The sequence below is a fragment of the Gopherus evgoodei genome, chromosome 17, assembly GCF_007399415.2.
Source record: "Gopherus evgoodei ecotype Sinaloan lineage chromosome 17, rGopEvg1_v1.p, whole genome shotgun sequence".
Lineage (NCBI taxonomy): Eukaryota > Metazoa > Chordata > Testudines > Testudinidae > Gopherus > Gopherus evgoodei.
This window is the reverse complement of record NC_044338.1, coordinates 2,871,908-2,888,610: the sequence shown is the minus strand read 5'-3', so window position 1 is coordinate 2,888,610 and position 16,703 is coordinate 2,871,908. Positions and strand designations below refer to the sequence as shown.

Sequence of the window (16,703 nt, the reverse complement as noted above, 5' to 3'; positions counted from 1 at the left end):
ACCACCACCAGTGAGACTGGTTACACAGGCTGTTTGCTGGGGACAGGATTTGCCTTTTCCTGCACCTGTCACTAACTCAAAAAAGAAATATTGAAATGAGATGTTGGGAAATGAAAAGGAAATTTAGCAACAGCAAGTTCCTGACAACAACCAAACTGCACTATCTAGTGAAGTACTTTGCTTGTGAACAAAGAATCTCATTTACAGACATAAATGGGTAGTCATGGGTAGATTTCCCCTTGAACACTTGAAAAAGAAAACTTGGGAAAACAATTAAACAAGAGATGGGGAAGCATAAATATACCCCCAAGAGATAAAAGTTCATAATTTTTGCAATCCCTGTCAAATGTTATTTCACTTGTGTAACTACACACCCAAATCATCAACATTGTGACAGTTGCAGAGACCCATCTCCTGATCCAGGAGTCTTTGAGTGAACATCCAGATTTAGTCTCTGATACCCTGCACCTGTACAGGTGAAAAGAGTTGAGGCAGCGCTCCTCCTGCTGAGAGCAATCAGGAGCTAAAGGTTGACATCAATGAGCCCTATAAAAGTGGCTCACTGAGCTACAGAAGAGGAAGGTTATCAGAGTCTGACCTGTGTTTGAAAATGTGGTGGCAGGGCAGTAGTCCGAGACATTAGATTATAAGAAGCTGTTTTTTTAAAATAATCTATGTAAGGTACTTCGATGTTCTGCTTAAAACTTTGGGAATTTGTTTGTTAAAAACTGTTGAAATGAAATCATAGCAATGAACATTTGGAAGAAGAGCTGTCTGTCAAGTGCTGTGTTGTTGGACAGGCTTGCCCTGTTTCTGTCTAGGCATACGCCCTGGTCGTCCTGTAAAGTAGGGGTGTCAACGCTGTATTTAAAAAAACAAGGGACTTTTCTCAGCACTCCCACCCCACCCCACTTCCTGATATTAATTATGGTTGCTATTGCTAATGCTGGGCAGTGCTCACCCACAGTGCACAGGGGTGTTTCCTGGTGCTTTTCCCGGCACTCAATAACTCTAGATCTTGCTATACAGTGATGCAGAACTAGGGGAGGTCCCTGGTGCACGGCCTAGGAGCAACCCTAAAAGGGCCTAGCTACATGTTTGATATCCCAATCCGGCTGGGTGGCCTGAGGCTGCCTGTGAAGAGCTGAATAGTGGCTTTGCTGCCCGGTGTTGCTGGCTGCCCAGCAGTCTCTGCCCACCCCAGCCTGGACGAGCATTGCGTGGCAGGGTGGGGGAAGGCTGCAGCAGGCATGGGTGCTGGAATTAGGGGTGCTGCTCTACCCCAGCTCCAAGTGGGTTCCATCATATACAGGGTTTGCAGTCTGGTTCAATGGCTCTGAGAAGCCCCCCTTACAAACTGAGGGGCGGGTCGGGTGGTGCTGGGCGCGGCCCCTTTAAGAGCAAGCCAGGGCTGGCACAGGGGTGGAGCCTCGCGGGGCTCCGCCCACTTCGGGAGCCTGCGCAACGCCTGCGGCTGGCGTGTCCCTCTCCTCGCCCCCTCGCCGGCTTTGGCTGCACTTCCTACTTCCGGTGCCGGGGCTATAAGAGCCGCTTCCGTCCCCACGGCCGGCCCGCTGCTGCCCGGAACCCGCCGCCGATCCCGCCATGGACGCCCCGGGTAAGGGAGAGCGGAGCCGGCCGGTGGGCGCGGTGGCTGTCCCCGCTGGGAGGGGCCGGGGCACGGGGACACGTGCAGGGGACCCGGGGTAGGGCACTTAGGATGAGCGGTACCAGCGCCGTGGGGGCTCCCAGCCGTAGGCGGAGCGTGACCCACTGGTGTCTGGCCCTGGGTTCCTCTTGGGTGCCCTCAGCGGGGAAGCCCCCCGGGTAACTCGTTAGCAGTGTCAGGGCTCTGCGGTGGGTGACCCCTTGGGGCTCTGACCGCATATGCCAGGGCTGCCCCGCTCAGCTTGTGATGGGACGCGCATTGCTTTGCTCAGCAGGGCTCAGCTTGGAAAAGATAGCGGCTTTCACCAAAAAACTGGCGTCGGAGCCGCAGTTCTTGCTTGCCCGAAATGTTGCAACCATCAGTGACCCACTGGAGGTGTGTCTCGACCGGCAAGTGGTGCAGGAGACGGTGCACGTGTTCCAGCATACGGTGCCTGTCGAAGGCAAGCCAGTCACTAACCAGAAAAGCTCAGGTAAGGGAAAGTCTCTGCAAGCCTCAGATCTCTGATAGGCTGTTCCTTGACTGATTGTAAAACAAAACCTTTATTAACTATGGTAGCATAACTTTGTGAACCAAGTGACATTTACAGTGGATGGTTGGTGCTATGTTTTAAACTGCCTTCTCATTATGTAACATCACCTGGAAGAGTTCTGGCTGTTTCTGAGTTCATAATGTATCACCTCTGCTCCTCATGCTTGTGGAAATAGTGACTGATATATGAAGCCCTTTGAGGCTGAAATTACTCAAACAGGGAACTCCGAGAGAAACGGCACTCTTCCATAGTTTGGAAATGATGTTGGTCTGAAGTCTGAAATTTGATGTGGTTTTGGATCAGTGCCAAAAAAAGCCTTGCTCAGTCACTGGACCTGGGACAGTTTTAAGGTCTCCTGGTTTAAGACATGCTTCCGACAAAGTGGGTATTCACCCACGAAAGCTCATGCTCCAATACTTCTGCTAGTCTGTAAGGTGCCACAGGACTCTTTGCTGGTTTAAGACAGTAGATAGTAATTGGTTTTTAATATTTGAAGGTTGATAATCAGACTGATATATTTTTAAGTTGTCACTCAACCTACAATGGATTTAGCAGACAGAGAAAAGTTCTTCAGAACCAGTAGTTTCCCCCCACGCAAAGGTTCTAGATCGGGGTGGGCAAACTTTTTGGCCTGAGGGCCACATCTGTGTATGGAAACTAAAATTCTGGTCCATGAATGCTCGCAAAGTTGGGGACTGGCATGTGGGAGGGGGTGAGGGCTCTAGGGTGGGCCAGAAATGAGGAGCTCAAGATGGAGGAGTGGGCTCCAGGTTGGGGTTGGGGTGTGGGCTCCAGCTGGGGGTGCAGGGTCTGGGATGGGGCTGTGGATGAGGGGGTTTGGGGGTACAGGAGGGTGCTCCAGGCTGGGATCAAGGGGTTCAGAGGGTGGGAGGGGATCAGGGCTGGGGGTTGGGGCACCATCATCTCTCGGGCAGACAGAACCACCCTCCAGCAAGGGCTCTGATAGGAGTCAGCCCCTCAAATCCCACAAAATCCCACAAAGGGGATTTTCTGTGGCTACAAGGTTATAACCGCTTTAGCTCAGCACTAGCACCTCTGTGAATAGGTCAGTCTTTCCTTTATACAGCTTGGGCCTTTGATCTTCTGACTCTGAGAACAGATAATCAGTACCCAGTGGTACTCTCTCAGGGCATAGCTTCAAAAGGCTAGGTTTGTTGCATAATCGGATTTGAGAATTTGCATTTATCTCCTCCTAGCAATTCCTCAGGCAAACCACTCGATGCTTTGTCCAAAAGTCCATTCTTGTCTGCCACATTTAGTCCTTTGCTCATCCAGTCCCACAATAATACATAAACAATTAATTTAATAAAAAGGCCACCAAAGATACTTAAACTCAATAATTTTTTTTCACAGATCAGATGGGAGTCACTGGTAGAGCCTGGGGTAGAAGTCAGGATCTGGGATGCCAAGTCCTCTTTGCTTGTTTGGACACTTGATCATGGAGCAGGGGAGGAGTATGTGTGCATTTTTTTAAAATACTTTAAAAGAGTGAGACTGACCAGCCCATATAAATCTTGTTTTTAAATCTAGCCTGTGCAAATCTTTGTAGAGCTGGACAGTTTAATTCTTGTTCCCTTTCAGGGAGATGCTGGATCTTCTCATGTCTGAATGTGATGCGTCTTCCTGTTATGAAGAAGTTTAACATTGAAGAGTTTGAGTTTAGCCAAGCATATATCTACTACTGGGATAAGGTACAGTAGTGCTGGCCATGGACTCCTTCTTAGAGGGCGTTTTACCCATGCAAATGACACTGGCAGTCTGATTTCCCTCTATACGGGTGTTCAGGCTTTTCCTAAGGTGCCAAGGAAAAACACTGAAAGCAGTCTTCGGAAGTCCTTTACAAACCCAATTTTTAGGTTGGGGGGGGTGGGGGAGCAAGTGTTTCTGAATTGAGGAGAAAATGGTGATGGTGTTGGGGGGCAGGGGGTGTTAAACAATTTGTTTGGAAGAGTAGCATTTTTTGTTTCAAGATGTCTAAGTCCTCTCAAGGATCCAGGTAGGAGGCTTGGTAGGAACAACACTACTGTTTTCCACTAAAGCTGCCTTATTCTTGTCTCTGTGATACACTGCTGAAAGCTAATTCTCTTGTTTTATTTCCAACAGTGGCTGTTTAAGAGCAGCTAGTAGTAGTAACTGAGAGGTTTCATCTAGCATTTTCTATTTTCCCCCATATACTAACTCACTTTCACTCTCATCCCTCCACACAAACTAAAGATTTACACAAGAGAACAGTTAATAGAAATATGCCTACAGAATGATATCTAGAGTTGCAGAGACAGTAAGACCATGGAATGGAATGGGACAGCAAAGATTTTTTTTCCAGTGAAATTTGCAAAGAAGTGCATACACCCAGGAATGAAGTAACATGGCATGTTGCAAGCAAAGATGAACTTACCCTATCTGTTCTGTTCCAGATCGAACGCTGCTACTATTTTTTAAATGCCTTTATGGAAACGGCTCAGAAAAACAAGCCTGTAGAAGACAGGCTGACACAGTTCCTGCTTTCCAACCCCAGCAATGATGGAGGACAGTGGGATATGCTGGTTAATATTATTGGTAAGAGAAATAGTGACTGAAAGGGCTTCCAGAAACTCTGCTCGCTCCTGAAAGATCAGGAGTGAAGTAACTAATGTTTACAGCCATGTATTTATTTTTATACTGATAGCCTAACGTCCGACAGGCATCGTAGATTGTACAGTGCTGCATACTGTAGAAAACTTTAATGAGGAGTATTCATTTGTAGTTGGTAATGGACAAATAATCCATTTAAGATAGTAACAGAATTCCCACACAACTCATTTGCTCTGTGTCTGGTGTGATTATGTAACACTGAGGCCACGTCCAGACTAGGTATTAAAATCGATTTTAGATACGCAACTTCAGCTACGGGAATAACGTAGCTGAAGTCGAATTTCTAAAATGGAGGTACTCACCCGTCTGGACGGCGCTGCATCGATGTCCGCGGCTCTCCATGTCGATTCCGGAACTCCGTTCGGGTTGATGGAGTTCCGGAATCAATGTAAGCGTGCTCGGGGATCGATACATCGCGTCCAGACTAGACGCGATATATCGATCCCGAGCAATCGATTTTAACCCGCCAATGCCGCGGGTTAGTCTGGACGTGTGCCTCGTGGTTCTCTTGCTTGATAGATTGAAACGTAGAGGCTGGCGTAGAAGCTGCCAATGCTAAATCACTTGTAGGATAGCGGTACTAACTGGATGTAACAAATAAGGCCTCAAACTGAAAGATGACCAGAATTTTCCTGTGTTGTGTCTGGTTTCTCCGTGTGTAGCCTTCCTCCCTGTCCTTTCAAAACCTAGTTTGGAATTAATCCAACTCCTTCTAGCGACCAGAGGAGCTAGCGAACCGGAGCAGCTAACAGCAGTTTGGAGGGGTAGTGTGAGGGGAGGGCTAGATACACTTAACATTCTTTTAACTTAAAGCCCAAAACATACCCAATAAAAACAAAACATCAACAAAGGAACGAGCTGCAGGAGTAAAGAGTGCAGGCAGAAGTCCAGCAACGGAGTGGTGGCTCCCAGTTTATTGCACTATGTCTGATTACCTGCCCTGTGGGCGGGTGCCATACATGTGTATTTGGTGCAAGGATCTCCTGTCCCTCAGAGATCGTGTACGGGTTTTGGAGATCAGAGTGGCTGAACTGGAAGAGCTAAGGGAGACAGTGGTACATAGATAAGATTTTCCGGGACACAATAGAACAGTCCCACCCCCTGTCTGGCAGCCTCTGTGCTGTTGAGGAGGATGAAAGTCTCAGGGAAGAATATCTAAGTACAGCACAGGGGAAGCGATCCCATAGTTGAGACCCTCATTCCGGATGTCGTGGTACCCCTCCCCTGGAGAGGTATCCTCAGTGAGAGAGAACACCAGTTATTAGTTATGGGCGATTTAATCGTTAGAAACATAGATCGCTAGGTTTGCGATGACCAAGAGACCCTCATGGTGACTTGCCTGCCTGGTGCAAAGGTTGCAGATCTCTCGAGACATCTAGATTTATCTAGTGCTGGGGAGGAGCCGGTGGTTATGGTACATGTTGGTAACAGTGACCTAGGGAAGGATTGGAGAGGAGTCCTGGGGGCCAAATTTAGGTTGCTAGGTAAGAGATTGAAATCCAGGACCTCCATAGTAACATTCTCTGAAATGCTTCCAGTTCCACGTGCAGGGCCAGTTAGACAGGCAGAACTGTGGGGTCTCAATGCGTGGATGAGATGATGGTGTAGGGAGGAGGGACGTAGATTTATTAGGAACTGGGGAAACTCGTTTGGGAAAGGGGGAGCTTATACAGGAAGGATGGGCTCCACCTAAACCAAAATGGAACCAGATTACTGGCACTTAAAATTAAAAAGATCATAGAACCATTTTTAAACTAAGGGCTGGGGAAAAGCTGACAGGTGCAGGAGCATGTGGCTCAAACAGAGGCATCCCTTATGGGAGGCTCTATTAATGGAGATTCTCTGTCCTAGTAAAGAGGAGAGGATGGAAGATGATAAAATACAGGTAGGATCTGATGAGAAACAGTCAACTGAAAGTCCCATTCCAATACATCATGTAACAGCAGACAGCTAAAAAGTGACACGTTTTTAAAGTGCTTGTATTCAAATGCTAGAAGTCTAAATAATATTGAACTAGAGTGCCTCAAAATGAGGATACTGATATAATCAGCATAACAGAAACTTGGTGGAATGAGGATAATCAATGGGACATAGTAATACCAGGGTACAAAATATATTGGAAGGACAGAACAGGTTGTGTTGGTGGGGGAGTGGCACTATGTGAAAGAAAGTATAGAATCAAATGAAGTGTAAACATTTTGCCTTCCCCTGCAGCGTGGGGCCTGGGTCGCTTGCCGGTGGATTCTCTGCAGCTTGAGGTCTTCAAACCAATTTTGAGGATTTCAATAACTCAGTCCTGAGTTAGGGGTTGTTATAAAAGTGGATGGGTAGGGTTCTGTGGCCTGCCTTGTGCAGGAGGTCAGACTAGATGATCATATTGGTCCCTTTTGACCTATGAGTCTATTAAGTGAACCAAACTACCACAGAACCTCTATGGATAGTAATTCCATGCTTGGATAATATAGCAGTAGATATCCTGGCCAGGTAGTCAGTAATATGGTGATAGTGACTGTGAAATGTTCAGGGAGATTATAGAGGCTATAAAAATAAAAAACACTAATAATGGGGGATTTCAACTATCCCCATATTGACTAGGTACATGTCACCTTGGGATAGGCTGCAGAGAGAGAGTTTCTTGACATCTTAATGACTGCTTCTTGGAGCAACTAGCCCTGGAACCCACCAGAGGATAGGCAATTATTGATTTAGTCCTAAGTGCAGCACAAGATCTGTCCAAGAGGTGACTATAGCTGGATCCCTTCGTAATAGTGACCATAATCTAATTAAATCTAACATCCCTGTGGTGGGGAAAATACCACAAGAGCCCAACACTAACATTTAATTTCAGAAAAGGTAACTACACAAAAATGAGGAGGTTAGTGAAACAAATTAAAAGGTACAGTGCCAAAAGTGAAATCCCTGCAAGCTGCATGGAAATTTTTTTAAAGACACCATAATAGAGGCTCAACTTAAAGGTATACCCCAAATTAAAAAATATAGTACTATGAGCACTAAGAATCCCGTCTTGAGTCCAAGATTCACTTGCCTTTATATGCTTTCCTTTAGTTTTGCCATAGTTGAGGTAACAATTTATGTCCCCTTAAACACTTGACTGCAACAAACTACAAATGTAATCTACTTAAAAGCTTTGGGCTAACTTCTGTCATTACCTACCTTCTTACAGCTTTGAATTGCTAAAATCAGGGAGTGGAATCCGACTTAACCAGTTCTAACTGTCTTTAGAATATAAACACTGGCTGTAGAAACCACAAATGTCTGCACTTAATTATTCACTAATCGAGTAGTTTAACTCTTAAGTTTCTGGGTATACTTCATATATTATGACAGTCTTCCTGCAGGCATTGCGCCAACATTTAATGGGAAGAGTCCTGGGGGATGAGTTCTTGTATGTGGATTAAAACAGAAAATGCATATGGATATTCATATCCTCACTGTCTTCCATCTCAAACTTACTTAAACTTCTCCTCCACTATACAAAAGGGAACTCATTCCAGGTTCTAGACACCCTCAACAAGACACTTGTTAAACAGACTCTAAACTATTGTGATACAAGAGTAATTTTAACATTTCTTGCCCCATTTATGTTGTTTAACTCCCCAGCACCTCTCCCATCTCTGTATGAAATATGCAGTGTGCAGCATGCCCCAAAGGTTAACAGAGGTGGCCTGTTATGCCCAAAAGAAGAAGTGAATTCCAAAGCCAAAGGGTCCCATTGCAGAATGCTGGGGTAACAGCCCCTCTCTCTCGTAACAGATTTGCTCAACATTCCCTGGTAAAAAATGTCTTAACAGTTGTCCCTATAAACCCACCCTGAACTCTGGGTTCTCTCCTTATTGTGCACTGCCTGTGGTAGGACCAGGCCAAATGGGGCCCTCAGCCACACCTGTGCAACCTTATTGTCCTCTCATTATGAAAATGGGTGACTCCCTTACTTCCGTGAGTGGTCATAATCCAGAGAAAATAGAATTGCTTTCACTTGTACCTGAGCATAACGTTTATCGGTGCACAAGGTAAAAACCTATATTGGCTGTCAGAGCCCAGGATGTCTGCAGCGCTAGCAGGAAAAATGTTCTTGCAAGTTGAGCAAATAAGATATGGAATGAAACCAAATGAATATGGAATGCCTCCATGCCAACTTTAGAAGGCAGCTGCTTGGGGTAGGGCCATTCTTTAAGTGAAAAATTAATCAAGATATAGTTGAAATCACATAAGTGGATTCAGAGGTTGTTTGACTTCATGTGAACTATGCACTGGTGCAATAAGCTTGCAACTGCCTTTGCAAGATGATTAGGCAAGAAAGGGCAGGTAAAGATTTACTGCAGAAAGGAGACTTTCTTGGATTGTATGCTGCATGTCCAGGGACTATGTACCTTGGTTCTTACAGCACCTAGAACAGTGGAGCTTCTGAGTGCTACCACAATATAAATATTAGTTAACCTACCTGTTACTACTCTGTATTAGCAACTACAAAGCTACATCTCATAACTTTGAGGATAAAGCACCTTTTCTGTTGCCATGGAGAAGGGAAGGTTAGGAAGTTGTTCACTTCACCTTAAGACTAAATACATGGACTAGCACATAAGAGGTTGACACTTTTAGCAAACTGGTTAATCTAAGTCAAATTCCTTGAGAGAGAGAGAGCTTCTATTTCTCCTCAACTAATTAATGTTTAAGGTTTACAAATGGGAGATTATCGTGTCTGATTACTGAAGGATTCTATCTTTCTGGGGAATCCAGTTGAATTTATACTTAACAAAGACAGAGGAAGACCCAGACAAAAAACATAACCTTTGGCTTGCTCTGATTCTTTATAAGAAACCTCTGTCACAGACTATCTTCACAGAAACCAGGCGAGTTCAGGCTTCATGTGGGTATGAGCAGATGTCAACACTTGCCACATAGAAAGACAAGATTATCAATCAGAGACAAAGTGCGTGAGTGAATATCTTTTTATTAGACCAGCTTCAGTTGGTGAGAGACAAGCTTCTGAGCCACACAGGGCTCTTCAGGTCTGGGAAAGGTACTCTGAGTGTCACAGCTAAATACAAGGTGGAACATCCATTTAGCTGTGATGCTGGGAGTATCTTTCCCAGACCTGAAGAGAGATATATAGCTTGGAAGCTTGTCTCTCTCACCAACAGAAGCTGGTCCAATAAGATATTTTCACCTACTTTGTGTCTCTAATATCATGGGACTGACACAGCTACAATTACACTGCATACAAGATTATCAATTGACAATTAACATTTGTCAACTTTCTTCTAGAAAAACATGGTGTTATCCCCAAGAAAAATTTCCCTGAATCTCACACCACAGAGGCCTCCAGAAGGATGAATGAGATTTTGAATCATAAGGTAAAGGATCTGAAATTTGTCTAAAACTCAGTGGTTAGACAGATGGGAAGAAATCCTAAGCTCCAGATGTTCCTGACTAGTTTCCTTACATTTTCTTTATTGACCAAAGCACTAAAAGCCAGTCTGAGTACTTCTTGCTTCTATGTGAACACTGCAGTTGTATGGATTAAAAGGCAAAGGGGAATGGTCCTAAAATGCTGAGAGAGAAAGAGGAAGTTGGTGCATAAATAGCTGCTACTAACAGGATTTGATGCTCTTGATTTCAAACAGTAGCTTGAAAATGTCCTCTGTGGCACTTTTTACAATGGTCATTATTTCTTGAACTCTCAAAGGAAAAATTCTACCTATGTGGTTGGCAGAAGATCTTTCTGTAAACTTCATGTGTCCAAGGAGAGCTGGTTTTCCTCTATGCCATCCACCAAGAGATCAAGGCTTTAATTATGCCAAGTATAGTGGCTAAGATTTACAAGTATGGATTTTAAAATACGGAGCTTAGGATAGAACAGAAACTAGCTTGCACAGGAAAAGCATGTAGTGCCACGTGAAATACTGAAGTGACAAAGGAAGAAGCAGGTTTAGGCAATTGGACAAGGATCTGACTCCATTGTGGCAAAAAATGAAATGGCAATCAAACCTTTCCTCTGAAAGCTTTGTTTTGGCAATTCACAAGCACATGATCAAGGGGCAACTATTCCCCAGAAGTCTATAGAAATGAGTTGGTAAAGTAAAACAGGCATGCTGAAATTAAACCAGAGGGTTAAAGATGCTGCTCGGAGTGGCCATGTTCCCGTCTTCAGCTTGAATCCTGGCAAACTAATTGGCCCAAAAGGTTAGTTTTAGATTGTTCTAAAATTTGATATAAAGAACCAACTCTTAGTAGTAGTATCAATAGGGATTTTTTCTGTAAACAAACCTTTTTTGATTAGATGCCTGATAAAGATCCATAAAGCAAATCTTGACTTCCTAACATCTTCAGGCTTTGCAAATGGATACTTTCTGTGGTCCTACTACAGTGATAAAATGGCTTTTTCTTTTTAAACAGATGAGGGAGTACTGTGTGCGGCTAAGAAACATGGTAGCAAGTGGGTCAACTAAGGAAGAACTCACTGCTGCAAAGGACAGTATGATAGAGGAGGTAATGTACATATATGTAACTGATTGATTCTTTCCATAGCAGAAGGGACCTGCTGCAGATGAAGTAATTCTGGCTTACTCTTGTTCTAGAGCTATCTGTAAAGTGCAAAACAAACCCTATATTGTACGAAAATCTTATTGACCCAGATGGCCATGTACTCTCTGAAATGTTATGAAGTGATTTTTATGTTTTAGTGGTGATTTCCTACATAAATTGTTCTTTACATTTTTGGGATACCATTGGATTTAAACACTTGGGTGTGTCATGGAGCTAGGACACTTTACACCAGCTGAGGACTTGCTCCTCCGAGTGAAGTTAACCGACTATAAATCCCAGAGACCGAAATAATATGTACAGCCTGGTCTCACTAGCAAGGGCTAGAAGAATTGGAGACTATTCTGTATACCCACTGTAAACTTAAAGTTGTGCAGTACAAGTGGTGTTGCAGAAATTCCCCACAAGAGAGCAGAAAATAATAATGAAAAGCTGTTCAGTTTCTCGTGCGTTAGCATGTGGAGGAAATGTTGTGCTAAACATGCAGCATTGCAATCACTTTACCAGTTAAGAAGATGAGTTGCTTTTTCTTAAAGGCAGACTATCCAAGTACCTCTCTGTATGAATTTACTTAAACTAATTTGCAAGTGTGTGATGCTGTAGTGTGCATTGTCTGGCTCTCACCTCTCCATGGTTTAGGATAGCCCTGCCTTTGCCCTGCTGAGTGGTTGGCTTAAATGCAAGAGATGCTATACACCAGGGGTAGGCAACCTATGGCATGTGTGCCAAAGGCGGCACACGAGCTGATTTTCAGTGGCACTCACACTGCCCAGATCCTGGCCATCAGTCCAGGGGGCTCTGCATTTTAATTTAATTTTTAAATGAAGCTTCTTAAACATTTTAAAAACCTTATTTTACTTTACATACAACAATAGGTTAGTTATTTATATATATTATATTATAGATTTATAGAGAGACCATCTAAAAACATTAAAATGTATGACTGGCGCACGAAACCTTAAATTAGAGTGACTAAATGAAGACTTGGCACACCACTTCTGAAAGGTTGCCAATCCCTGCTATATACTATTCATCTTACTCTGTTCTCCTTAAGTTTGATTTTCAAATAGCCAACAGTTATTGCCCATAGTATGTTAAGATTGGTGTATATGGCCATGTGTATTTCTAAAAAAGATACACTTCTGTATTCTCTACTTACAGAAGTTTATGGATATACCTCTGTCAGAAGTGTTTGGAACAGGCCCACTGGGTCATCTGGTACCAGCTCTTTTGGAGAAGATGTAAATCTCCTTTTCCTTCCTCTCCCCTCAGCAAACTTCTCAAAAGCTTCCTGTTAAATTATTCTTTTCTGTGCATTGTGTAAATGATACTACCAGAGAGGGACTCAGGGGCTTTTACCGCAATTCATGCACAAATCCACAGCTTCACTATCCCCAGTTCTAAGGTTAGAATAAGAAACGTGTTGTGATAGCAAAACTGGCACTGTGTTCACACACTTGTTAAAACAAAACCCTTTATATTCCATCAAATGTCCCCTGCTAGTGCCAAATGATCTCTTACATTATTGATTCTGTCCTTCAGTACATTGCACATTACCTTTTCGTAGTTAAATATCCATAAACGGTGATTTCTGTCTTTAGGCTTTGCATGCAGACATCCATTGGAGGGCTTAATTGCAGAGTTAACCTGAAGCCCCCTGGAATGGCTCAGTTAATTCAGATAAGGCAGAGATATAGTTCACTGCAGATTTACATTTTTCATTTGTGTTTAAAATCTCCTAGTTTCTAGCATTAGAAACTGGAAGCAAAGCTCATTAATGGCTCACTAATTAATTTCTGTCTGAATCTGGAGAGAGTTGGGGTGTGGTGTGGGTTTTTTAAAACGTGCTTTCTTCCTTTGCGTTAGCCCCTATTCTTCCTGTTGCAACACTACTGGTTGACTACCATTTAAGTGGATTTCCTTTCATAAATGTTGTAATTGGCATTGCCAGCTGCATCTGTCATACCCCAAACCTGCAAAAACATTTAGCAGTTTTATAGGTGGACTGTGCTGTCTTGCTTCACTTGTTCAAATGCATTTCTCTATACATTAGAGTTCAAGTTTTGTGCCTGGCAAACACAATTTATCCACCATTCATCTCTGCTGAGTTCATTTGCCAATTTCTGTGACTCAATTTCCTTATCGTGGGCACCAATCTTTTATCTGAAGCTGAGCAGTTGCATAGTCTCTGAGTGAATACTGAATCTCTTGTGTTCAAGCAGAAACAGGCTCCTTATCAAAGCAGCATATGGTAGGTCACAAATTCCAGGCACTGGATTTTATTTGCATTTTTCTGGCTTCCCTGTTTTCTTTTTCTGCCACCTTATCAGCAGTGGCCCTTCTCTTCCCTGCCTATTTTTGTTTTAAACAAAAAGCCACTGTATCCTTACTTTACCCTGGTGTTAGTTGTCACCGGCATGATAGAAAGCTCTGTTTAGTTGAAACATGCTTCCCCTGGGTATTGAAAGAGGAAGCTTTGGAGATACTGAGGGGTGGCCTATGGTGGGTGTGGTGATAAACAAGCCAAGGAGACCATTTCAGGCAAGGCTGCTCTTGGAGACAAGTCTCCAGTCAACATCACTTTTCCTTCCTTTGGTTGGAACCATTTTTCTCCATTGACCTGTTTTATTTCTGTAATTCGATGTGGTGAGGAGAAATGGAGCTATCTGAGGTAACATGGGGATGTCTACTGGCAAATGTTATCTTTGTGCAAATGTAATCTGTGAGAATCCTACATTTGTAGGAGGCCAGGGATTTCGATTTATTCTTTAAAACCTTTATTGGAAACATTTGAAAAAACTAAACAAGTGGGAGTTTCTCTAATAAAAACTTGAGCTTTGCCCTTGTTTCCACTTAAGAACTGATTTGTTCTATTATCCTTATTAGATTATAAATTCTTCAGGGCAGGAACATTTTTATTTGTGTCTTGTACACGGCCAAATGCACTGATGCTCCTGCCACTAAGGTATTCTATATTTAAGATCCATGGTGCCTTTAAAACATTTACTGGCATGAAGATTTTTAGATAAAAGTACCTTGGATGGCAAGCGAAATGAGGATTAAAAACAGAAACCTTCTAACCTAATCTCAGTGTATGGTGGGTTTTTTGTCATTCCTATACAGCTTCAAAAGAGAGAATGGGACAAAAAAGCCAGAAAGCCTGTTAGAAATGGGATTCTGTTCCTTGCAATATCTAGCCATTGAAAGCAGCCTGAACAAGCTAGCCACACAAGGGAAATGTGGTGCTCCTGGAAAGCTACCTAAAACCTGACATGTTCTATATAAACTGAGCATGCGTATAGTTGGATAATAGGGAGGACCAATACTAGCATGGCCTCTTTAAAGAGAAGTTGATTTAAAGGGATACAATCCATTTGAAATCTAGCCAAAGATCCTTAATCTTATAGCTGACATGCATCTATTAATTTCTATCAAGGACTATGTATTTCAACCAAGGATGTCAAAGTCAACAGCCAGAGTCCTTCAGTTAAATTATACTTAACTCTAAATCTAGGTATTGTTAAATATATTAAAACAGACAAGAAGATTATTCAGGGATTTCCAAAGAGAGCAGAAATCCAAATAATCTCACAGAACGAAAAGTGATTAATGGAGGTGTACTATCAGAATGAAAATGTTTCTGTGCATGTATGCTAGGAGAAATACATTATTAGAGCCCTTTCCCAAACAATATTTATATATGCTAGTGGGGAGGGGAGGGTCTTCTGAAAGGTAGCAGCTGGGCTGGCAACTTTCTGTCTCAAAAGCTGTTGTCCTTCCTCTCTTTTTCTCCTCCATCTTTTTCTTTCTTCTCCATAGCTCTCTTGTGGGCAGCCTCATTGGCTTTCTCTGCTCTTTTAGCAGCTTCTTTCTTGAGTTGTTTTAATTTGAGCAATCTCTTATGATTCTGCTCCTTTTTTTTTTGTGCTTCTAGTTTGGCCAGCTTTAGTTTAGCTGCTGCTTCACTGGTGGTAATTTTCCTGCCTTTTTTGTGCTGGGCCGCACCCCCTCTGCAGTTCACAGAAACTGGGATGCACTCAGCTCAGGGCTGCTTAGTTAACAGAGACTTTCACAGCATTTAGCCTTTTTAAACTAGCTATACCCGAGAGGTAGAAGGAAAAAAACAAAAGAAACAATTCAGCTTGTAAATTCCTTTTGCTAGCTGCTTGCTCACCTTGAAACCTTTTCTTAACAAAGATCCTTGTTAAAAAAACTTAACACCTCTGCCTTCAGGCAAAGAGAGATAAAGATCTGCATCTGCTGTCAGCTCCGCTTTCTAAGCAGCTAAACAGGAGAGAGAAAATCTTACTGGCTTTTTGTTTAAAATGATCCCACCACTCTGAACTCTAGGGTACAGAGGTGGGGACCTATATGAGAACCTCTAAGCTTAACTACCAGTTTAGATTTGGTTTTGCTGCCACCACCCAAATTATTTGAGTTATTTGGGAAACTCTGTCTACTTCCTCAAAGTACTATAACCCTTCCCTGGGTAGCCTTGAGAGACACTTCCACCAAGTTCTTGGTGAACATCAATCCAAACTCTTGGATCTTAAAATAAGGAGAAAGTAACTATTCCCTCTCCTCCCCCACCCCCCCATTCCTGGTGAGTCCAGATCCAACCCCTGTGGATCTTAAAACAAGGAAAAATCAATCAGGTTCTTAAAGAAGGCTTTTAATTAAAGAGAGGTAAAATCATCTCTGTAAAATCAGGATGGAAAATAACTTTACAGGGTAATCAGATTTAAAGAGCCCAGAGGAGCCACCTCTAGCCTTAGGTTCAAAGTTACAGCAAACAGAGGTAAACCCTTTAGCAAAAGGAACATTTTCAAGTTGAGAAAACAAAGATAAAGCTAACATGCCTTGTAATGTTACTTACAAGTTTGAAATATGAGAGACTTCTTCAGAAAGATTTTGGAGAGCATGGATTGATGTCTGGTCCCTTTTAGTCCCAAGAGCGAACAACCCCCAAAACTGCGAGCACAAACAAAAGCCTTCCCCCACCAAAATTTGAAAGTATCTTGTTCCCTAACTGGTCCTTTGGGTCAGGTGTTAGCCAGGTTACCTGAGCTTCTTAACCCTTTACAGGTAAAAGGATTTTGGCATCTCTGGCCAGGAGGGATGTTACTCTTCCCTTTATAGTTATGATAGAGCCCTTTCCCAAACAATATTTATATATGCTAGTGGGGAGGGAGAGGTCTTCTGAAGGGTAGCAGCTGGCCTGGCAACTTTCTGTCTCAAAAGCTATTGTCCTTATTGTGGTCTTCAACTGTAAGTGCTTTTGGTTCC

At 43.1% G+C, this 16,703-nt stretch overlaps 1 protein-coding gene across 2 annotated transcripts in view; it reads left to right on the top strand.

Moving 5' to 3' along the window:
* The first annotated feature begins 1,489 nt into the window (after positions 1-1,489).
* BLMH (bleomycin hydrolase) overlaps positions 1,490-16,703 on the top strand; it is a 34,750-nt gene continuing 19,536 nt past the window's right edge. Inside the window, exons 1-6 of one of the 2 annotated variants that reach the window (XM_030536637.1) lie at positions 1,490-1,618; positions 1,941-2,141; positions 3,804-3,913; positions 4,637-4,778; positions 10,140-10,228; positions 11,271-11,363. In XM_030536637.1, coding sequence (XP_030392497.1) covers positions 1,606-1,618; positions 1,941-2,141; positions 3,804-3,913; positions 4,637-4,778; positions 10,140-10,228; positions 11,271-11,363 — 648 coding nt within the window. In that variant the 5' untranslated portion in view covers positions 1,490-1,605. The remainder of the gene's footprint in view (positions 1,619-1,940; positions 2,142-3,803; positions 3,914-4,636; positions 4,779-10,139; positions 10,229-11,270; positions 11,364-16,703) is intronic. The other variant, XM_030536638.1, reaches the window with a different exon arrangement.